Source organism: Cydia pomonella, chromosome 1 (assembly GCF_033807575.1).
Source record: "Cydia pomonella isolate Wapato2018A chromosome 1, ilCydPomo1, whole genome shotgun sequence".
NCBI lineage: Eukaryota > Metazoa > Arthropoda > Insecta > Lepidoptera > Tortricidae > Cydia > Cydia pomonella.
Genome location: NC_084703.1, coordinates 20,275,571 through 20,299,624, shown reverse-complemented (window position 1 = coordinate 20,299,624; position 24,054 = coordinate 20,275,571). Strand labels below are relative to the sequence as shown.

General features: G+C 36.5%; 1 protein-coding gene across 2 annotated transcripts in view; it reads right to left on the bottom strand.

Annotated features, from left to right (window-relative positions):
- LOC133527072 (L-lactate dehydrogenase) overlaps nt 1-19,213 on the bottom strand; it is a 28,685-nt gene extending 9,472 nt beyond the window's left edge. Inside the window, exons 1-2 of one of the 2 annotated variants that reach the window (XM_061863973.1) lie at nt 18,926-19,213; nt 5,848-5,975 (exon numbers count right to left, since the gene is read on the bottom strand). In XM_061863973.1, coding sequence (XP_061719957.1) covers nt 5,848-5,970 — 123 coding nt within the window. In that variant the 5' untranslated portion in view covers nt 5,971-5,975; nt 18,926-19,213. Of the gene's footprint in view, nt 1-5,847; nt 5,976-7,342; nt 7,533-18,925 lie in introns of those variants that run through there. The other variant, XM_061863967.1, reaches the window with a different exon arrangement.
- Nucleotides 19,214-24,054: the final 4,841 nt, after the last annotated feature.

Sequence of the window (24,054 nt, the reverse complement as noted above, 5' to 3'; positions counted from 1 at the left end):
TTAAAAGTAATAGGACAACCATTTTAAAGTAGAGTCTTACTAAGTATTGATTCCCTAAGCAACCTAAGATCAGGCTGCAATCAAAAAACTATTAAAGATATGGTTACCCTGATAATTTTCCCGCCGTCTCCATGCTCGTTTTAGTTGGTTATTTTAAAATCGCCAGGACAGAGGAGAAATTTATTGTATACTGCACGTAAAATGAACTCAAAACTAGTCTATCGGCTCAAATTTTTGCAAGCTATCTAATGGTATCCCACACGATTCTTACAAATAAAAAATAAATTCAGCTTACCCCTCTGAACACCCTAAATTTCCCCCAAAATTAAGAAATAAGCAGTTTTGACTTATTTACAATATTAGTGGCGATAATTACTATGACTGTTCCAAATTTTAACAGTCTCCGCCAAATCGCATATTACCGATTTGCAAAACTAAAGTAATTCCATAAGTGTTCCGTGAACAAAGTTTTGTACGAAACACTAAAAAGTAGGTGAGTTGACCGTGACGTTATTGGGTATTGTTTCATATCAGCATATGAATTTGTTCATATGCTTAATTTGATGATGAAAATACTAAGATCACTATAAACATGCCTTTAACATTTGAGGAGTTACCTCGATTCTTCATGAACCCCATCGTCAGAACTCGAACTTGACAAAAATTTGTCTTGAAAATCTAATTTGCTTAACAAAAACAACGAAGAGGACAAATCGTCAAACGTGAACCATGCGTCGTTGAAGAGTTCCATTCTGATCATCATCAGCAAATCCACTGCATAAAATGTCCCTTGTTTAAATGTAAATGCTTGATTTGTCAAAGAAAATACAAAAATCTCTGTATGTATGCCTTTAACATTTGAGGAGTACCCTCGATTCCTTATAGATTCTACCATCAAATCTCGAGCTTGGCAAAAAAAATCTTGTAAACCTAGTGCCTAACAAACATAACCAAGACGACAAATCGCCAAGCGGGGACCGTGCGTTGTTGAAAAGTTCCATTTTGATCAGCATCAGCTGTTCCATTTCATCAAATGTCATTTTTTTAATGTAAATGCTTGATTTGTTGATGAAAATACAAAAATCACTATATGTATGCCTATCACATTTTAAGAGTTCCCTCGATTCCTCATGGATCCCATCATCAGAACTGAGTTTTGACAAAAACGGGACCAATCTGTATATATATTATATATAAAAATTCATTTTTTTTTTTTTAAATACGGTTCAGAAATGACGGAGTTATGAAATATAATCCAATCGATAATCTCCTCCTTTTGAAATCTTGAAGTCGGTTAAAAAGTAGGGTTGAGAGACTGTTATTCTTTCAACTTAAATTTACAGTTTTGCATGTTGTATTGACTTCTAAATGTCGTCTCAACGTAAAAAGAAAGTGAAGGAATAAAAGAAGCGTTTGCACGAGATTCCCAGACGGTGCAATAAAATAGACAGCCTACAGGGAGCTGGCACGCAAGCTTGCGATACTTTTGAGAGCTATGATGATTAAAACAATTATTGTGTCAATCTATGGCTATAACTTTTTTCTTCCATAAATTCGGTTATAGTATAATATGCTTTTTTTTAAATGCTGCTTTAATTTTCTTTCAAATATATTGTTGTTTTCTTCTGATTTGATAAAACTGGGGACATGGTTGTAGATTTGTATCGACGTGTAGTATGGTCCTTTTTTGAAAATGTCAATACACCGAAACCGCGAAAAAAAAAACTCTCCCATAGAAGATGTCAAGGTCAGACAAATGTATGAAACATCCAATTTCTTTTTCGTCAAACAGGTGACTTAATAAATAGCCTGTATTTCTGTATTATAAATGCGAAAGTAATTCTATCTCTGTCTGTTACCTCTTCCCACTCAAACCGCTGAATCGATCAATTTCGTATGAAAAAAGTTTGAGGCCCGAGGAAGGACATAGGAATCATAGGACAGTTTTATTAATCATCATCATCATCCTAACTAGTTACAAATGACTGAGAAACAGAAGGCACCGTGTATGTACCTACCTATGCGGTAGAATGAAATGGATAAGAACATTTCACTTTATGTATTACTGGGTTTTTTTGTACTCTACATATCAACTATATTTTTTTACCATAAAAAACTAAATTATATCTGTTGCACATATTTTTGCACATCGCGAAGTTTCTGTTTAGGGAAACTCCTAGTATAAAATGTATATTCCTCATTGAATAAATATTGATTATAAGTACACGTAAATAAAATACAAGCAAACATGCACAATTCTCGGAACGGACGAGTGAGCAGGTAGCTGGTTATTAGGTAAGCCGATAGGATTCCATTGTACGCAGCCCCCCAAGAGCTCTACCTTATACCTAATTACCAGTGATCGGAACTATGGGAGTAAAACTTTAACAAAACTTATCAAGCGGACGTAAAAAGAGTGCTTATAGCCTTAAACATATTCGAAAATCTATGAATGTAAATATTTTTATGGCTGTAAGTACTATACTATTCCTATCCCTATGGACATGAATATTTTTAGGGCTGTATGCACTATTTTATGTCCGCTTAACAAGTTTTGTTAAAGTTTTACTCCCATAGTTCCGATCACTGCTAATTACGTTAATCTACCTTGTGTTAATCTCCAATTCTTATAATCCATTTTACATTATTAATTCTTGGACATTTGGAGACTAAAATTAAAAAAATATAGGTGTATTCATAAAACTATTTAGTTTTGGATTATTTCTGTGTAGAATCAAGAGGACTGTCGATTTAAAAAAGAAAGTGTCATATAACAATTAACCGTTTTGCGTCGCATTTTTTGGGTTATTCCCACTAGTTATCATCAAGTTGTTATCACCTGATCCCAGTGGTAACAATTTAGAAAACAATTCCCAGTTGTTAATATCTCAAAATATTTGAATGTTCAATTCTGACATAATTAGTTACATCTTCTTCTGGTGCCATGCCCAGTCTAATGGGCGTCGGCTGTCAGCATGGCATTCAGCTCTCTGGTCTTTGCTAATCTCTTGAGGGTGGCTGCGTCTTTTGTATGCGTCCAGTCTTTAATGTTAATTAGTTCCATAACTGTAGATAAATATAGATTGGCTTCTTTTTTCCATCGACACCCGATTCAGTTAACTGCTCTAAAACTGAACAAACGTTTTTTAATAAGTTTATCTGTATAAGTAGGAAACAGATCTACATGTTTAATAATATAGCCACGAACAGCAAAATAATTAAGAGCTTTATATTTACGTATACATCTTATACACACAGTTTACTAAATCAACTGTCGACGCAACAAATCCCACTTCATATTTAGCCATGTATTTTTGTCAGTATTATTGAACAATAAAATAATATTTTGGTGGTGACAACTGGAAAAACAATTCCCACTAGTTACCACCATAGTGAGTTGGAGGTAACTAGTGAGAATAACCCCATGTTCTCATACATTTTCAAATGAAGTATGAAAAAACGAGGACACTTTTTTTTATCACACTACATACCTAGTAAAAGGTGTTATTTTATTACACGTAGACGATGCGGTCCGTAAAATTAAATTCCTTAAATTCTGACATAGGGCTGTTGTAATGTACGTCCGAAAACAGGCAAGAGTTTATATTTAATTCCTCTTTTTAGGGTTCCGTAGCCAAATGGCATAAAACGGAACCCTTATAGTTTCGCCATGTCCGTCTGTCTGTCTGTCTGTCTGTCTGTCCGAGGCTTTGCTCCGTGGTCGTTAGTGCTAGAAAGCTGAAATTTGGCATGGATATATAAATCAATAAAGCCGACAAAGTCGTACAATAAAATCTAAATTTTTTTTTTTATGGTACCTCCCCTACACGTAAAGTGGGGGTGAAATTTTTTTTCGCTTCAACCCTAGAGTGTGGGGTATCGTTGGAAAGGTTTTTCAAAACTAATAGGGGTTTTTAAGAAACATTTTTTGATAAAGTGAATATATTCGGAGATAATTGCTCCGCAAGAAAAAAAAATGTGTCCCCCCCCCCCTCTAACTTTGGAAGCATAGGTCCAAAAAATATGAAAAAAATCGTGAAAGTAGAGCTTAAGAAAGACATTAAATGAAAACTATAGCGGACATGATCAGTTTAGCTGTTTTTGAGTTATCGCAAAAAGTTTTCCCTTCATAGTAAAAAGACTTATTTTAATTAGGTACTGATTATGCAAATTTGCCTATTTGTTAAACTCAGGTGAAAGGTACCGTTTCATCCCTTGGTTAACAATTTACTATACTTTAAGCTCCAGTTTAGCTTATTGTGACGGAAGAGTAACTACGGAACCCTACACTGAGCGTGGCCCGACATGCTCTTGGCCGGTTATTCCTCCTAAGTTTAATGCAATGATTGTGTGTGCCGTAGGCGGTACAGGAATTATGAACTCGTGTTAATTCACACTCGTTCGTAAATTCTTGTTTACAACCCTTAATACTCGTACACTATTAATTGTCTTAAGTCCTCGTGATTCTGACCAGAAGTTACACAAAAGTAATGATTTTTGGAAAAAAGTAAAAGGACACTTTTTTCTGAAAACCCATATACCTAAACACTTAATATGAAAGCCTTCTAATGTATCAAGATGTTGTCATCATATAGGTAGCCATTTTCCGTGCATTGTACACCAGATACCGGCACCGTCCACATGGACGAGAGGATTTAAATGGGCACAGTATGTATTGTTAAATATTCGATAAGGCTAATAGATTGTAGAAAATAAAAATATAATATTTAAATGAAAGGTAGTTAATATTAGTATTATTCTAACTTTATATTCTCAAAGTCACCTGCGGGATTACCTACTCATATTAAGTCGTTCACCTTTGGCCTTGAAGCTTAAAGGTCATGCACGTAAACATTGTTCTCACTGGGGAGTGTACAGTACGCCAAGTTAGGGTAGCAACACAACTTGACCTCTACGCATTTTAGGGGTCATTTACTGAACTTGCTGCTGAAACCTTGCTCAATTCGGTTATTTTGCAATGAAAATACAAGGTGCATGTGCCCGTGAGCATTGCGAGAGATTTTAACGGTGCATTCCTGATGGCAACAGAAGCAAAAAATGTTATATGACTTTTTGTGAAATTCGACAAAAAAAAAATTTTGTTTTTTTTTTTCCCTTTTGAAACTAGGCCTCATCCAGAAAATTTTATATGACATTTTAGTTTCTAAATATTACCAGGAATGATTAGTTAAAATGTCTCACAATGCTAATGGCCACCTTGTATAATAAAAGATAAATAAATATACTATATATAGATACCAAAATCACCTTTGAACTGCTCGCGTATTTTCATATACTCCATTAAAACGTTTTCATTTAGGTTAGGCAATTGTCTACAATAGTTTACAGAGAAAAAATGAACTATATTTTTTATTATTGTATAATGTTACTCGTATGTGATATCTGTACCCCTAGTGTAACTAAATTCGATTTTGAAACTTAACGTACGCGTTTGCGTTTAGTCTCATTTTGTATTGGATTTAGGAAGAGCGCGCCAAGCGGGACGTTTTGGAACCTCAAAATCCTATACAAAATGAGACTTAACGCAAACGCGTTCGTCACGTTATGATGTCGATCAAAGTTACACTAGGGGTACTGTACCCCTAGTGTAAATATTTTCGACAGCGAAACGTGACGTACGCGTTTGCGTTAAGTGTCATTTTGTATGAGATTTTTGACTTTCCAAAACGTCCCGCTTGGCGCGCTGTTCAAACACCCATACAAAATGAGACTTAACGCAAACGCGTACCTCACGTTTCGCTATTGACTAAATTTACACTAGGGGTACTGGTCTGGTAGGTACGAGTAGAAGTTGACATAAATATACTGGTACCAGGTAGAAAATACCTGCGTAAGCATGGAGAAGACGGCAGCCATGCCGACCTGGCCCACGCCCACCACCGTCACCTTGTTGCCGGTGTCGTCGCTCTTCGGCTGCACCGTCGTGAACAGCTTGTCGATCGTACCCATCTTACCTGGACATACAACACACAACTCTCTCAACCATTAAACAATCAACTAAGTATCAAACTTTCCATACCAAAATAATTAAGAGAACGATTTAACGGTGACAAACTGATGCAACCCACCCTTACTATAGCTCTATATATAGAATAGCACATAATATTAAAACCAGTTGTCATCACTTAGGGTAATACCCCTTGACACGTCATAAGCTATTTGACAAAGTCCGGTCAAATATCGCCCTTAGTGATTAAGCATAAGAGTTTAATTGTAATACCAGTTTCTAGAGATCACCTTCAATACCTAATATTAACAATAGTTTTAACGATTTTCCTATTCGCCGGACCTTAACCCATCGCTATTATAGGTCTAACTATAAAAACACTTTTTCTCACAGCATGAAATTGGAAAGAGAAAGTGCTGCGTTTTAACATTAAATATTTTAACGCCGCTTGATTTTAGACAAAAATAACTTGGACGGAAGTAGGTAAGAAATATAACTCTCAGCACACTTGGGAGGGAGTTACATAGATATTACATGTAGGGGTACAGGGAATAGGTAATTAGCTGATTTCATTCCCATGGCAGTTATACAATTTAAAGAGGTATAAAGTCGTATACATTCTGTACCATTTTTGAAGTGAAAACTTCTTTAGCGGCGCTGTGCACATTTTGTGATGGGGAAAAAATGTTAAACTCGCGACACGTCACGTGACCGACAGATTCGTCAGATTGAAAATTCGTAAGACGGACACGTGACCTGATCGAAAAACTCCATGATGGTTCTAGTAATGATGATGGTGCAAGAGTCGTTGAAATTATGGATGGAAGTTGATTTTTCTGAGAGATAAACTTTTTATTGTTAAATAATTGTAATAGTTGTGAGGTGTTAAATTTTTAATGTAATATAAATTGTCATGTTTGTGTACGATAACGCAATAAATGAATATTGTATTTTACCACATAAATGATAGTACTTTTATACTGATAATTAAAGCAATTCGTGCAAAATTATTCCCTAACCATTCCAAAATATCAAAAATGCACAACGTTAATATTCAACTTTTCACTTCTGCCGGCACTCCCGGAGTGCAACCCGTTGTTTTTTTTTACCATTTCTTTAATTAATTATTTTACGGTATAAGGTAACAAATTGGACAGTTATTTGGTATTGTAATTACTTTCTGCCAATTGCAATATGTATTTAAAGTAGAAAAGCATCGTAGTTATCACAAATAAATTTAAAATACGAACCGAAACGATTTATTGCATCAAACAGTTTTATTTTTTTTAACTTTTCGAGCTTTTAAAATAATACATAGATTACCTATGAAAAGTTGTATAAAGACTCAACAATATTAAACAAGACTCTACTTACATCTTCCTGTGCCGTTGGTTGTATGATTATTGTGTGACATTTTCGACGCGATTACTCCGAAAGCGACGCGATCGCGATATGTACACGTGAGGAGTGCCACCAACGACGTGTACACAGACCGACCGAATGACTGAGAATGAACGGATACCTCGACGAACCGCGTCCCGGCTAGCGGTGCTCGTGCTTTAATACACGGAGGCGTGCCTCGTCTGCGCGGTTAACGGTGACACGGTGACGACGCCGGAGGATGACGTGCGACCGCTCATACATGGTGTAATGTAAATGTAACATACGCATTTTCCTGAAAGGTTGCAACACCCGAGGACGCCGCATCCTTTAAACAAAGCGGGTCTAGGTACGCCTTTGCTAAAGATACACCATCCACAATTTGCCTAATTATCCAGGCATATTTATTTTAAAATAATAAGGCGATATTCTTATTCTTACTTATATTATATATGCGAAAGTGACTCTGTCTGTCTGTCTGTCTGTCTGTTACCTCTTTATGCTCAAACCGCCGAACGGATTTACTCGTAGATGAAATTTGGCATGGAGATAGTTTGAGGACCGGGAAAGGACATAGGACATTTCTTTAATGATCATCACAAAAATAGAAGCATACGAGAAAAAAAGAAGTGACTGAATTTATAAAGACTAGATGAAGAGTCGCTATGAATAAAACAGTTAATACTATCAAATTCTGAATAGACGTGGCAAATAAATTTGACTGCGAATTGTACTTATTTAATAAGTATGTCTCTATAGGCTCTATTTATAAAACTTTTATAGGATGGCAGACACTTTTGGCGTTTTGTTTTATCCGCTGCTATTGATTACTTGTAACCCAGTAAAGATACATTCAAGTATAATAGCCGATTTTATTTTTATTTCATTGTTTTCTATTTGCTATTTTTAGGTAATATGTGCAAGAACCTACGAACTAATTATAAGCCAGAACATTTGTCCGGGTCTTAAACCTTGACGGGGGGTTCTAGAAAGTAACGTATGGCACTTACTCGCACGCAAAATTAAGTTTGTCTACTATACAAATTGTATGCATAACAAAGTCATTTTTTCATGCAGTAAATTAAAGGTTTCATAATTCATAAGCTTAAATAATTTAAAAATAAAATATGTAGTAGGTTTTCTACTCGTCGACTGTAATGGTTGAATTAAGATTTCGTATACCAAACTACAATTGATAAACCACAAATACAAACAATAATACCAATAATACCAATTTACTATAAAACCTAAACAATTAATGAAAATTGGTAACTATGTTTGTAGACAATTTTTTTTTACAAAAGACATAAACGCGCGATACCGCCGCCCGCCCGTCCCCCGTTTAGTCTTTGCTATGGGAGCGCGGTGGCTCGTGATTGGTATTTTTTTTAATAGTTGACTAAAGCGTATCGAAATGAATATTATAGTTGAGTTGGGAGCCCATACATGAAAAATACCCAATTACAGTTTGGTATACGAAATCTTAATTCAACAATTACAGTCCACGAGTAGAAAAAATTCTATTTCTTCACACTTGCTCGTAAACGGTGTTATTGTATGCCATTGGCAGCATACCGATATGAAATAAGCTATATTATGCTCACGGGCGTAATAGATTTTTTTTGAATTTCATTTTGGCCACGGGAACATTGGGCATAATGATTTTTCAAGTAGGTATAAATGAGTTTTATTTTAAAATACTGACGCTTATAAAAAAAAAATCACTGTGGCTACTAGTTCTAATTGATACAATTGTGCAATACTAAAATGTATGAAATGAACTTAACCAAAGACGCAATCTTACCTTGAAGAGTTTTAATGGTGTTATAAAAAACTCCTATTTAGGATCAACTAAAAAGAAACATAAATCAGCATTCTTTATATTTTTGTATAAGTTAAAGCTAAATTAAAAATATTCTATATAATCCTAACATTGCAATAAATTTAACAAAAAATAATTTCACTATGTTAGTTTAAGCTAAATTGAAAATATACTTTGTAGTCCTAACATAGGTAGCACTAAATTCAACAAAAAATAATTTCACTGTGCTAGTTAAGCCTAAATTAAAAACAAAACTATAAAATTCTTTCATCATAGTACTAAAATCTTGTATTAATTTGCGGTTGTATTAAAAATGCACGCTTAACACGCTGTAGTATGTCCTGGCGGAGATTGTATGAAAATTAATTTTAATAGAATTCGAAAATCTCAGAAGAAAAAACTTTATCTTCCGTTCACTTTGCTGATTTTAGAACACAATTAATTAGGTAGGTACCTGTGGTATGAAAGACTTCACTAACATTCAGATTGTATTTTATTCTATTTGCGAGTTTAAACATGTTGGATGGTCGCCTGATTCAAATACGAGCAGGACTAACGAGCTGGCGCCCTAGTAGCATTTAGTGTTGGGGTATCGTTGCCACGGAATGCCAACGGTTGGCATTCCGTAGGGAGATGGTAGTGGCAACCCCAACAAAGCCCCAATGTTGAGCCAACCGCGTAGAGTTTGGGTTATTTGCCAACAAACTCACAACGTTGGGCATACTATCTCTTCGGTTGGTTATCCAACCCATAATTTGCGTGACGTGACATTGCCTACAAAACTCCATCATTGGGCTAACGGCACAAATTTTGGTTAATTTTTTCCCACAAACTTATGACGTTGGGCCGACTGTCTCTGCGGTTGGCTAACCAACCAGGAAGCTTGTTTTTTTGTCAACAAACTTATAACACTGGGCCGACTCTTTATACGGCTTCGAAGAAACGTTCCCAAGATCCGTTCCTCAGATACGTATCTCCGTTTACACGGGTACTTAAGACCGGCCCGAACGGGTCCGAAACTGAAACCGATTGAGCCAATGCTAACAAGATCTACCTTTACTATAATGATTCTGTTACAAAAATTAAAAATTCGTAAAAAAATATATTAATAGTGCCAAAATATTTTACGTCACGTTAAAATGATACAGAAAATCATTGTTTAATTCATGACCTTCGTAAATCTATCACAACATCGTGTGTAGTGTATGTACCTCGTGTTTTGTACCAGCATGCAAGCCCAGTGCACCTTCCCGAACGGCAAAGAGGGTGAAACGCCGGAGTGGGTAGGGCCAAATTATTATCATCGGGATCATAGGTAGTAAACCTATGAAATAAAACTTTTAAAACGGATTATACGTATTAGGTACTGAGTGACTACTGAGCCAACTATGTTTAAAATATGTTAAATAAAAACGGTATACAATAAATAAACCGAAATAGATGTCCTAATTCTATATATAAAACTTAATGACTGCTATTTTTTAATTTCAAACCTACTCGTCCCTAGTCTAGAAACTTCTTTTTATTGAATAGTGTATTTTCTAAACGTATTACAAACCCGGATGTTCTCCTCTACAGGTCGCAATTCTTAGCCGGTCAAACGTAAATTTTGATTAAATTACACTTTTTATAAAGTTCATGTAAGTTTTATTAAATAAAAGCTAAGTATTCGACTTATTCGTTTTATCCGGATAGTAAAATAATAAATATACGAATACGAAAAATGGGCGGATATTGCAAGCCCTAATAATGACATCACTCGGATGAAAGTCCGGCCCCTATTTCACAAGTTGACAGATGCGACAATTGGCAAGGAAAGGTGACAGTTGTCAAGTTGTCAATTCAAGAAATTCTATATGGGACTTCCCATATAGCCATCATAATCACTGGAACTGTCACTATCGTCCCTATACTACATTCATGGAGAGCGATTTTGAAAAGCACACCTACGAAACACTACAATTGTAGCGCAAACCGGACACAGCTTTACCGACAAGATTTACCGACATATCTCCAATAGGTATGTCGAGTTGGAAAAATGATTGTTGTTTCACAACATAATTGTCATTTGATTAAGATTAGGACAATTGTAATAAAATGCTTGTCATGTTGATAAGCATTTATATACGAAATAATTTACAAACTTGTCAGTTTTCAACTGTCACTTGACAATTAATTGTCAGCGGCATATGTCGAATTGTCAGCCGACATATGTCGCTGATAATTTGTCAAGTTGGTGAAATAAGGCCCGCCCGCCCTTTGCACCCCAACCGGTAATTGTTTTTTAAAAGCTTGCTTTTTGTTATTTTAACACATTTTAACTGTTTTGTATTGTACCTATAGGGAGCGTGCATGAACTATAGGAGGCAGCACAGGAGCCATCAGATTTTTGGCGCTAAGCGTAAATATGATGTTTATTGTTCCAATGTAGCCCACAAGATGGCACGACCTACCATGCACAACAAAACACGTGACGTGTAAATTTACATGTTTATTGTTCCGATTCAGGCCACAAGATGGCAGACCCTCCAACGCGCACGGTCCCTATTCCATTTACTGTTGTTACGTCCAAGAAGGTACGGAACCCTCGGTGCGCGAGTCCGACCCGCTCTTGACCACTTTTTTTGCTTACCTATTTAATATACTATCGTGATGGTCATGACGTGATCTTAAAATAAAGGAGTTAGGCCTAGCACACACTGCATGGAGCGGCCTGCGGTGACGGCCCGTAGCAAATTCTCATCAACTATCACAGATGTGATTTTCAAATTGCGATATATGTTTGAGGGACTTTTAATGCTAACAAAGTAATTATTTTACGGATGGATCTACTTATATTTGAGAAGTCCAAAATAGAAAACTCAACATGCCTGTTTTTATACAAAAAATGTTTTGTATAAGTAGATACTAGGCGGCCCCTAGTAATCTGTGACAGTTGATGAGAATTGCTACGGGCCGCCACCGCAGACCGCTCTAGTGTGTGATAGGCTTAACTCCTTTATTTTAAGATCACGTCATCATCATCACGATAGTATATTAAGTAGATAAGCAAAAAAAGCAGTCAAGAGGGTTCCGTATCTTCTTGGACGTAACATGTCATCATTATTTTATCTGTGGCTAGGTTCTGTATTTTCTCGGTAAATAAAACTACATATGAAATAAATAAGAAACACAAGAACCTACCTACTAAATTACAGGAAAAGTTAATAGTTATTTATTATATAAAGTATATCGTTTGATTTGATTTTCCTCAAAAAAAAGATGTGAGTATTGGGAGTAGAAAGGTGATTTTTTGTAAGTATACTGAACCACACCTTAAGGTGAATTTAATTAATAAAGATATAAAATAATCGTTTCTAAATCCTTACTAAATAATGTATGTGATGTTGCACTCTAAGAAACCTGATGGTAGCTTCTATGCTAAGAGTGAAACCTTGATCTATAATAGTACATTATGATACAAGTGTGCTAAGTTGGTCATTACACACGAGGCGATATTGTGCGCGCGAGCTGTAAGCGAGCGCGCAATAAGAAAGCCGATGTGTGTAATGACCAATGCACACGCGTTTCATACGACGTTTTTCAACACACTTGCGAGGAAAAAACAAAACTTATAAATTAAATTTTTTCTTGTCAAAACAATTACTTACAATTTTCAAAATCGTGGCTCACAGTTTTAAGGCACTTATTCGCCAGTTCAGTGAAGTAAGCTACCAACACGTTTTCCAAGAAAAACTGGGCGTGTTTGCTGATTTTCCATTGAATAAAAGTTTCATATGCCGCCGATAATTTTTCACCCGATTTTGATGGTAAAAGGCTATCGTTCTCGGCTCTTGCCTCTATTAGTATTACTGGCAGCGTCAATTTTATGTTTTACATTTTCAATGCTTGAAAATGTCATTTTCGTCAATGTATAAACTAAAAACATCCAAAACTATTAAAATTTTATGACAAATACGGAAAATGGCTGGCGCGTTATTTTTTTTTCAAGCACGATTCCAATGCGCTCGCAAGGCAAAGGCGCGAACGAAATCGACAAACAGCCAATTAAAAAAATGTAAAAAAGCTAATATTTTCGTATTTCTATTCGACGGATGGAATTCAAATCGATAAAATATTATGTTTATTCATTAATGTAATTTACGAGACAATTTAATCGATAAATTATGTTTGGTGTGATAAAACCTCTTTGAACTAACATTTGAAACCTAATATTGGTTTTAAAAAAAATGTATTAGTCGACCAAATTAAGAAGGTTCCGTTTCCATGCATATTATTAAGAATCAGTTACCTTCTTAACTCAGTCGGATAATATAATGAAAAAGCCCAAGTGTTATAATATACTGAAAAAGCACGCGTGTTTAATATCTAGGATTATGAGCCAAAAATTGGTGGAATAAAAACGTCGTTTTGAGCAAGTGTGTTGAAAAAGGTCTTTACAGTACATATGGGGCTACTTTATAGCACTAGTGCGAGAAGTAGCATATTATGTTACTGTGTCGAACATTTAAAGGGCCATATGTACTGTAAAACGTTGTACGATACATGTGCGAATAGGTAATTCGCAACTCGTGTCGATTTAAAAAACTCCCTTCGGTCGTGTTTTAATTTATCGCCACTCGTTTCGAATTTCCTATTTTTCGCACTTGTATCGTAATGTACTTACAGTACATATGGTGCTACTTTTTCGCACTAGTGCGGTAAAGTAGCACCATATGTGCTGTAAATAACTTTAAATATGTTTACGAGACTGTACCAGACCTGTGGTTACGATTCCAACTTTGTTTTAATAGTGCTTTATTTAAGAACATATATAAATTTGTAGTAAAAAGTGACAGGCATAGTGACAGATGATAAAAATGCGTGACCGCCGGGGACAGATGGGAATACACCGATAAATTAATACGGAGGTAGTAGATTGTGTAACAAGGGAGCAAAATGATATATTTATGGCGTTGGTGTACATTGAATCTTGAACGAAGCGAAGGATTCTATATTATAATTCTGAGCGTAGCGAGGGATTCTAACTTTACGTGTTAACGCCCAAGTGTAAATAATTTGGCTACCATGCGACACAATTCTTTTACGTTTTTTGTAATCGTATTACGCTTATTAATTAATGAGTTTACTTAAAATACGCTATTTATTAATTAAAAATACTCTTATTTTTAACAATTATTACAATATATTATTAATCGATTATAAAGAAATTGAAATCGATTATGTGCATACTGATTTCATATTTCATTGGGTAATATTTATATTGGCAATAGAATCCTTGAACAGAAAAGTGCCGCGTTGATCTCTCCTGGCAGGGAAGACAGAATCACACATAATCATAAGTCATCACACTTGCTCGAAAAGGACAAAGGCCTATATTTTCCCGCGGGAATTACGGATTGTTAAAAAAACTATGACTCCTAAGGGAGTTATAGCTTTTTACTATTTTGTCACTTATTCATACAAACCAAGTAGCATAAATGAGTTTTACTTTTGGAATACTGACGTTTATAATTTAGTATTTTTGTTCATGTTTACAATTATTTAATTTGATTAATTTACCAGCCGTTTAAAATATTCTTACATAAATTTTAATCGTGACTGAATGCCGAATAGGTCTGTGCCATCGATGCCTAACCTGTCTAGAAATTACAAAATGACGGACGAATGTTTGATAAATCACCGATTTAAGAATTATTGCGCTTAAAATTTTATTTTTTTCTTCGCTAGTGTGATGAAAAACATTGTGTGTAACTCTGGGGGTAAGAATATTGCAAACTCGGGTCTTTAATTACCACCCTCGTATCCAAATTTCCACTTACCCCCCTCGTTGCACAATGTACTATTTTAAAACAGTGAAATACTAATTGTTTTAACAGACAATATTGGATCTTTTCTATCACCTTTCTTTCTTTTTCTATCACCGAGAGACACTTGATCTTGCTCTTTGCTCCGGATTCAACACGTCTCTCTTACTTACTGTGTCTCTAATACTATTTTCATAATCTTAAAACGGTATGTTTATTTAGTAATAGGGTTGAAAACGACATACTTCTTCCAAATGTCGTTGTCAGAACAAAATGATGTACCTAGTCCATTTATATTACATATTAACTTTTTTGACATGAAATGTATCCATAAACGGCAATGTTATGCCATGTTGTTCGTTGATCGCGATGTGCTGCGTAAAGTGAAATTGAAACGCTGTTATCTTCCCATGCATACGACACTGTCCGCATGGTGCGGCGTTAACGGAAAACCAACACCTATACTAAATGTAATCACTTGCAAAACCAAGTACCGAAATGTTGTATTGCGATTGCTTATAATATGTATAAGTACACATCTTAAAATAATATTTCTGCTGTTCTTGTATTAATTAATTAATCTAACCAGCATTAATCTGATAAGGTCGTAAAGGGGGAAGAAGCTACTAAAATTTGTGTTTTGTGTGTACTAAAGTGCTGTGTTTATTCAATGATATATCAGGGTTTTTGGTGCGGGAATTAGATTTCGTGTATTTATAACTTTGTTTATTGTAAAATAATACTATTTACCAAACTATGAATTAAAAATAGGTAGTAAGTGGCTTACTTATTGGAAGAGAGGCCTATGCTCAGCAGTGGGCGATAAAGGGCTAATATGATGATGATGTGGTTAAATATTATGGACAATACTAGTAGACTAAGTAAACTTAAGTTTACCCAAGCCTTTTGGGCAAATCCCGAAAATTAAATGAACTTTAATTTGTATTCGGCATTTACCCGTATCTAAGTCTAACCAACACTGAGAGGGTAATGTCAAAACTGATGACGCAACACCTAACATTACGTAGTCTTGACATAAATTCTGTCCTACATGAAATGACATTTATTTTAAAAATAAAAGAAAGCTTATAAATAAATCAGGGTTATTTTTATTAATTAAATTATACAGATTCTATAAAATAAAATATTTATTCAAAATGTCCACCAATCCACCATTTACTTTAATACACTTCTATAAACCGTCCGGCCTCTCGTCTATGACGGCACGGACGGTATCGATAGGTATTGAAGCCGCAGCCCGCACTAAATCCAACTTGAGAGTCTCAACATTACAATGAGGTTTAGAGCAGGCTTTCTCTTCCAAAATATTCCACAGACCATAGTCCAAGGGGTTGGGATCGGGGCTTCCTGAGGGCCAATCTTCAGCCGCAATAAACTCGGGTAAATGCGTCGCTAACCACCGTTGTGTTGTTTTCGCTTTATGTGCAGGGGCGAAGACGCTTTCATGAAGCTCTGAAGCTCTGTGACGCCTTCATAGGGCCCACCAAACCATGCAGGATGGTGGCAGAGGCCCTAGATCTACCCTTGGAACTTTTTTGAGAAGCTTCTTGGGAACTATGAGCATATATTTTATCATTTTGGGGGTTGAATTTTGCGCCACGGTAAAGATTTTTTCATCCGTCAACAGAATATAACGATACCCGCCTTTTGCATATCGCTGCCAAAACACTTAAGCTCTCATTGCTCTTATTTTCCGTAGGGCCGCTGTCAATCGCTGTCCTGTGCTCCGACGATAAGCCCCAAGATTAAGGTCTTGTTTTATGATACGCGACATACTCGTAGTTCTAAGGGGAATTTTCATTTCCCTAACCATGATTTTCTGCTTGCGTAGCGGATTTCTCCGAATTCGTTCAGCTACCGCTTTAATCACTGCCGGTGTCCTTATTGGACGTGGTCGACCGCTCCTGGGTCGGTTGTCGACTAAACCCATGTCGTTGTATCGCTTGATAGTACGACAGATAAATTTCTTATTTATATTCAAAGGTTTCAGTAGATTGAAAATGTCATTCACGTGCTTGTTACATTTGTGTAACGCTATCACTGCGACATGATTATCTTTATTCATGCCCCACTCTATCTTCAAGGAAACGATACCTGGATCTAAAATTTTCCGATTCTACCCAAAAGGCTTGGGTTATATCTGTTATATCAGGGTAAACTGGAGTTTAATTAAATTTCTAACATCGCCCGTATATTCGACATATCCTCTTTATTTTAGCCTGTATACTCGTATGGTTCCAGTCAGCTAGTATCATTATAAATTTGTAAATCGCTGCACTCCGCAAAATGCAACTAGGTCGTTCCCGAGACGATTAATCGCGATTATCCACTGATAATTACACTGGATGTACGTCGCTCGGATGTTTGAGCGAGACAAGGCTATGCGCGTAGTACTTATAGCGACATCCATCAGTGGTTTCAAATTAATAATAAATTTGGTATTTGATTTTTGATTAACAAATACACACATTATCTGAAAATGTGCATCATTTGAATCCACCCTCTACTGTCATATAATAGCCCTGTATAGCTAAGACTTTTTGTCGAATCTTTCTTCCGTTATGCATTTTCACTTGCAGTTGCCCAGAAATCTTTCCTCCGTCTTGCATTTAGACAACACACGCTAAGATCACCATTTCCAACAAAAATACTTCCGTTGGATCTGAAAGCGGGGATGAGCTTTTATTGTCACTCTGCCTTTTCAAATATTTTAGAACCCATTGGTGTACCCATGTAAATTTTGCTGGCTGTACCTGAATTTATCTAGCCATAAAAATACTTATTATAGTGGAATATATTAACATAACAATGAATATTTACTTATGTGGAGTTAGTCTCTCATTTCGTAACAACATTTTAACTAGTTATCATTTAATCTGCACAAAATTATTATACGTGGATTATTTGACTGGTTCTTCAAACTATTATGGCATAAACCTATCCCTGTCTACTTCATATTCTAATCAAAATATGAAGCGCGAACTCTCAGCTGCCAGTACGTACTTACAGCAAGAATGCGGATTAATGTCGCTGATTGGCAGTTATTGACATTATATGCATTTCATCTTCACTTAGCTGTGTACATTAGTATAATAGAGATGACTACCTATTATTTCGTTCATTAGTTTTGATTAAAGGCTCTGTAAACGTATCGTCTTATTGTAATGTTCTCAAACGCGGATTCCATGTTTTATTTCCGTTCACTGAAGGTAGTACTATTATTTATTTTGTGATCCCGTTCCACATCGGAGCGACGTGCGAACCGCACCGAGTGATAACCGCCTCATGCAGGTATATATGTATTCAAGACAAGTGTAATGATAGTGTAATTCTATGTATGTATGTGTATGTACGTGCTGTGTGTGTAAGCAGGTATATACTTACTAACTATATACGTATGGCCATATTTTTAATAGAGAGGAACTTCTACTCGATAGAGTCGGATAGTTAGCACGGTGCAGAGTTAGCACGGCCTTTGCAATAACAAAATGTGGATAGTCATAAAAATTTCCAAAAAAAGTATCTATCAAAATATGATGTTTATAATGACACGTTCACACATATGTACTGCCAAAGTCAGACCAGAGTCAGAGCCCATTTGTGTTGGGCCTTGAACACGTTGAAATACAAAAATTGTGGGTTTTGTTTCCGAATATTAAGGATAGTGGTGCCTAATTTTTAATTGAGTTAATTCGCTCAAAATTGTCACAATGTACCTAGCCTGTATCAAAACTGTTTCGCCAAAGTTTTAAACCTTCCAGAGCAGAATATATAAATAAGAACCTAAATCAGTCTATGGAATACATTCTTCAGAACAAGTGAACTTTGTGTCCGATAGTAGATCGGTACTTTTGGAAGTTTGAAAGTTGTCGAAGTTGCAACACAATGTAGGAAAGTGCATCAAAATATGCGTTAAGGTAAACTTACTGGTCGGCAGATTTGTTGTGGTTCGTGGAAAAAGTCACGTAGCGTGTTGTGTTGGCGGCGGTCTGGGAGCCCCGTCCGTGCCGGCCGGCTCGCGTCTCGAAACTCAAGGTGACCTTCATCATTCAGTTTGGAAGCCCCGCCATTGCGCATGCCCAAATTAAAACCTGACAATTTTCGAAAATAACCCGTATCTCCAACGCATGCAGTATATAATAGAATGTATTGTTAATCTGATACAGGACTCATTCAATTTACTAACAGCTCCACTACGCACTCGACGCGCCTATGCGGAACGGAGTGTCATTGCGCCAATACTTATTTTGTCACGAGGACTCAACATATCGGCCTTAGGGCGCTAATGACGACGGTAGATAACATCACTGCTTTAGTTGGATGTACCATAGAGTAAACGCATTATACTGATGATTACTGACGACTAGGTACCTACTACCTACATATTTATAGTACAAAAGTAAAACTTCGGTATAATATAGGGTTGCCATACGTCCCCGTACGCCGGGACATGTCTCCGCTTGAAGCTTGGTGTCATGGTGTTCCAATAAGAAAATTGTCCTGTGTGAAAGTCATGGAACATTATTTTAATGTATGACTTTTATGTTTTTCAGATCATTTGTGTCCCGACGACGTCGTCCCTATAGTTATAGTGTAATATTAAATAAATAGCGTACAAACAGACGGACAAGTCATATGTGCTGTTGTATGTATAATATTTTATGAATCAGTATTCAAACACATTGATGGTATTATCGTAAAACGAATGCATTTTATAGTTATGTTATCTGATTTGATAAAATGTTTGATCCCCGATAAGGCGCAATGCACTCATAATCATAAACCGAATAGCGGGTTAGGTGTGTAGTCTTATATTTGACATAGGCCTGAAGCATTTGTCCCATACCAGTGGGTAGGTGTCAGCGCGTGAGAGATTATGCGCTATGTCAAACATAAGTAATTCAAATAAGAAGACCGGCTAAAAGTATGTCGGTCCACACTTAGTATAGGGTTCCGTAGTTGCCCTTCCGCTACAACTGAAGCTATTAGTATCTAGAAGATTGTTAACAAAGGGATGAAATGATGCTTGATGCCTTTCACTACTTAAGCACTCTACTTTTCATATCAAATACGAGGAAACCAAAAGACAAAAGTGAGAAACATAAAATTAGTTGATTGTGTAAGAAATATTTATTTATTTATTTATTAAATTGCAATATTCAAGAAAAAGTAATCCATATTTTAGGAATCTGCAGTAATTTTATAGTATTTTATGCAACAGTTGTATAAGAAGGGTAAAAAAAGGCGAGTGGCGTGAGTTACAATGTGAGCCGGAGCCGAAGGCGTAGGCGAACATTGTAAAGGAATACGCCACGAGCATTTTTTGACCTACTTATACAACGTTGCATACAATATTTTTCCTACGAGTCAACAAAAATAAATCTTAATTTAGGTAAACAAAGCAAAAGTATATAGCCAAGACGCGCGTGCATACCTTGTTACGCGCCCAGCCCGCCCCGGGCCGCGGCCGGCCGGTCAGCGACACCTCGTAACTCATGAGGCCCTGGTACTTGCTACTTGCTAAATTAAATTTATGGACAGTTTTTTCTCAATTTTGGCCACCGTAGCCTACGGAGACAAACAAGCAACGCTAAGCGGTCTTCGTAGTCTATGGGTGTTGCTATTTTACGGGTGTCACATGCGTGTTTCTGACTTATGAAGTAATTATTTTTACTATGTAAGTTAAGCAATAAGTTGGCAGCAATGCACTTAGTTTAAAACTGTATTCGTTTTGGTTTTGTTAGGTTGGTAGCCATTAATCGCAGTAACGTTATAGCGATTAAAAGCACAAGAGCTTTTATGAGGAATAGACAATATAGACTTTTCTTGAAACCTTTTATGTATGTTCTTATATTCGTGTTAATGAAAGCATAAATGACAGATAACAGTAGAGGAGTAGGAAAAAATTTTTGACAATTAAAGTATGAAACTACTTTTTAATTTTTTGCTTTTCCGTTCTAACTGACAATAGTCAACGGCATTGCTCATACAGCCAATGAAACTGTTTAATAACAACTATAAGCCAAGGGAAGTACCCAAATTTTTTTTATTTTTTTTTATTGTACAACTAAGTCGGATTTATTGATTTCTATATCTATGCCGAATTGCAGCTCTCTAGCACTAACGATCACAAAGCAAAGCCTCGGACAGACAGACCGACGGACATGACGAAAGTATAAGGGTACCTAGTTGACTACGGAACCCTAAAAATCATGTGCATTTTATGTAAGTAGGTACACACATAGCTAGAATCATAATTATGGTAATCCAAAGTACAGACGCACTAGACATCACGTACATATGGGTAAGTCTACACATGGAAACCGGTTCGGCGGTGAGTCATGCTCGTCGGGCGATGCCACCTTATTGCATCATGTCTTGCACTCGTGGTCCTCTCCAACTGGAACCACGTAATGCAACAGTCAACAGTCGAGTTCAATAGGATACATATAATTTATTTTATTACCGAGGTCGAGTTAATAAATTATAAATTACGATTAAGTAAGACTGCATGGATACGCTTGCGCTTGTAGTTAACTTTTAGTAGGTATTTCTTGCTTGCTCTAACTTATAAGTTATAAGCACTCGCGGCACTCAAGAACTCTACACCCTTGCATTTAACTAATCAAAATCTAAATGACTAAAACTGCTCACAGTTTAAAACTGGAGGTGACCGCGATGACAAGGTGTATCGAAATAAAAGCTTGACGAAAACTTTGTAGTATTATAGATATGACCTTGGTTTGGTGTATCCAGGCTTTTGGTAAGGGGGGCGGGGGATTGATCTTAAAACTTTTCGATTTTCCATTACGTAAGTTCTATCAGAGCCTAGTAATATCCACTAGCCCTTGTTTCCATGCAAGCATCAATAGAATGTAGAATTACTGAATTCCGAAAAGTTGGGACACTCTTTTTCTTCTAAGTAGGTACTTAGTATCAATAGAGCTCGTAATTCTGAGTAGGAATAATAAATAACGCCCATTAGGCTAGAAATGCGTTTAATATAATAATATGCCTATCTACATTAATCATTTTCATGTGTCATAATAGGTACTCATAATGGAAGTACTTAATGCAACAAGATGACGTACCTATAAAGGACATCACTGACATCACTTGTTTCATCTGTATTCTGTATAAAGCGCTTTCGTGGTACTTATGTAGATACCGGTAGAATTTTTAAGGTGACCTTTAAGTGGTCTGAAGGACAACGCCACACCAGCGTGTCACAGCGCATGCTCCGCTGCCTCTCGCGCCAGCGAACCTTAGGATAAACTACATCCCTAAATCTTAATCAATGGTAATGTAGAAAGAATTATGTATTGTAGGCCAATGAATGTACACTGCCGTCAGAATGATATTTGAAGTACCTATGTTACTTATTTAGTTAACGTGCGTCTCACCCGCGTCAATACATGTACGGACAAGTACGTACGAAATGCACGATAACTGATTGACATCAGTTATATTGTTATTCTGATATCAGGTTACGTTCGAATTTACCTGTATGTAGGTATTTTCTTCTTTCGTTATCCGTTATCTCAATAATAGAGATATAGGTACCAGAGACCAAGAGATATAGGTGATTTTTTTTCCATCTTATAAACCAGGTACCTAGTCAAAATAATGAAAAATAGAATTACTTATTCCTAAAAACACGTGTGGATAGGTCATTGGATTCGTAATGATGTCTAGAAAAATATATTCAAAGCGTTTGGTCCCACACAAAAAAAAAGTTATTAAAAAAAAAGGGGGGGGGGGAGGGGGTAAAGGAGATATTTCTTATCACCCCAATATATGAAAGAGTACTACTATTTCAATAAATGAATATGAATATTGGGGGACCTCTTACACAGATCAACCTAGCCCCAAACTAAGCAGAGCTTGTACTATGGGTACTAGGCGATATATATGTCAATAATAATTATATATGCTTAATAATTCAATTTCTTCACGTTGTTTTCCTAATTCCTGGAAAGACGCTAATATTACTCCCATTCCAAAAAAGTCTAACCCGTCTTCCTTCTCTGATTTCAGGCCTATTTCAATTCTTCCTTTCCTCTCCAAAGTTTTAGAGCGGCTTGTGCAGTTGCAATTAACTTCATTTCTTAATAAAAACTCTCTTTGCAATCCTCTCCAGTCAGGGTTCCGTTCCGGTCACAGCACGGTCACCGCACTAGTTAAGATTTCTGACGATATCCGATCTGGCATGGATAACCGGAAGTTAACGGTATTGACGTTGCTAGATTTCAGTAACGCTTTCAATACCGTTGATTTTGACATCTTACTGGGTATTTTACGCTCTCTCAATATTTCTTCTGCAGCAATTGAGTGGTTCCGCAGCTACTTGGATGGTCGTCGGCAACGAGTTAAAGTTGATAACTCTTCTTCTTCATCTTGGTGCAGTACTCTGGCCGGCGTCCCGCAGGGTGGTGTGCTGTCCCCCTTACTATTTTCTATCTTCATTAATTCTATTACTTCCAATCTCCTCTCTTCTTATCATCTCTATGCCGACGACCTCCAAATCTACTCACAAGGCCTGCTAGATGATTTACCACATCTTGTACATTCCATTAACACCGACCTAGAACGCATTTCTGAATGGGGCTCTTGCTATGGTTTAAAGGTTAATCCATCTAAAACTCAAGTAATTATCATTGGCAGCCCAAGAAGTATAGCAAGAGTCGATTTCGATGATTTGCCTGGGGTTCTGTTCGATGGGGTACTGATTCCTTTCTCTAACCAGGTCAAAAATCTGGGTGTAATCATTGATCGTACTCTTTCTTGGATTCCGCAGATCAGTGAGGTGAGCAGAAAGATCTTTGCTACGATTGGTTCCCTACGTCGACTTCATAACTTCCTGCCTCTCGCCACTAAAATTGCGCTTGCTCAGTCTCTCCTTCTGCCTATTTTGGACTATGCTGATATCTGCTATTTAGACCTTACTGAAGAGCAATTGAACAAACTCGAACGACTTCAAAACGTGTGCATTAGGTTCATTTTCGGGTTGCGCAAATTCGATCATATTTCAAGCTTTCGTTCGCAGCTCAAATGGT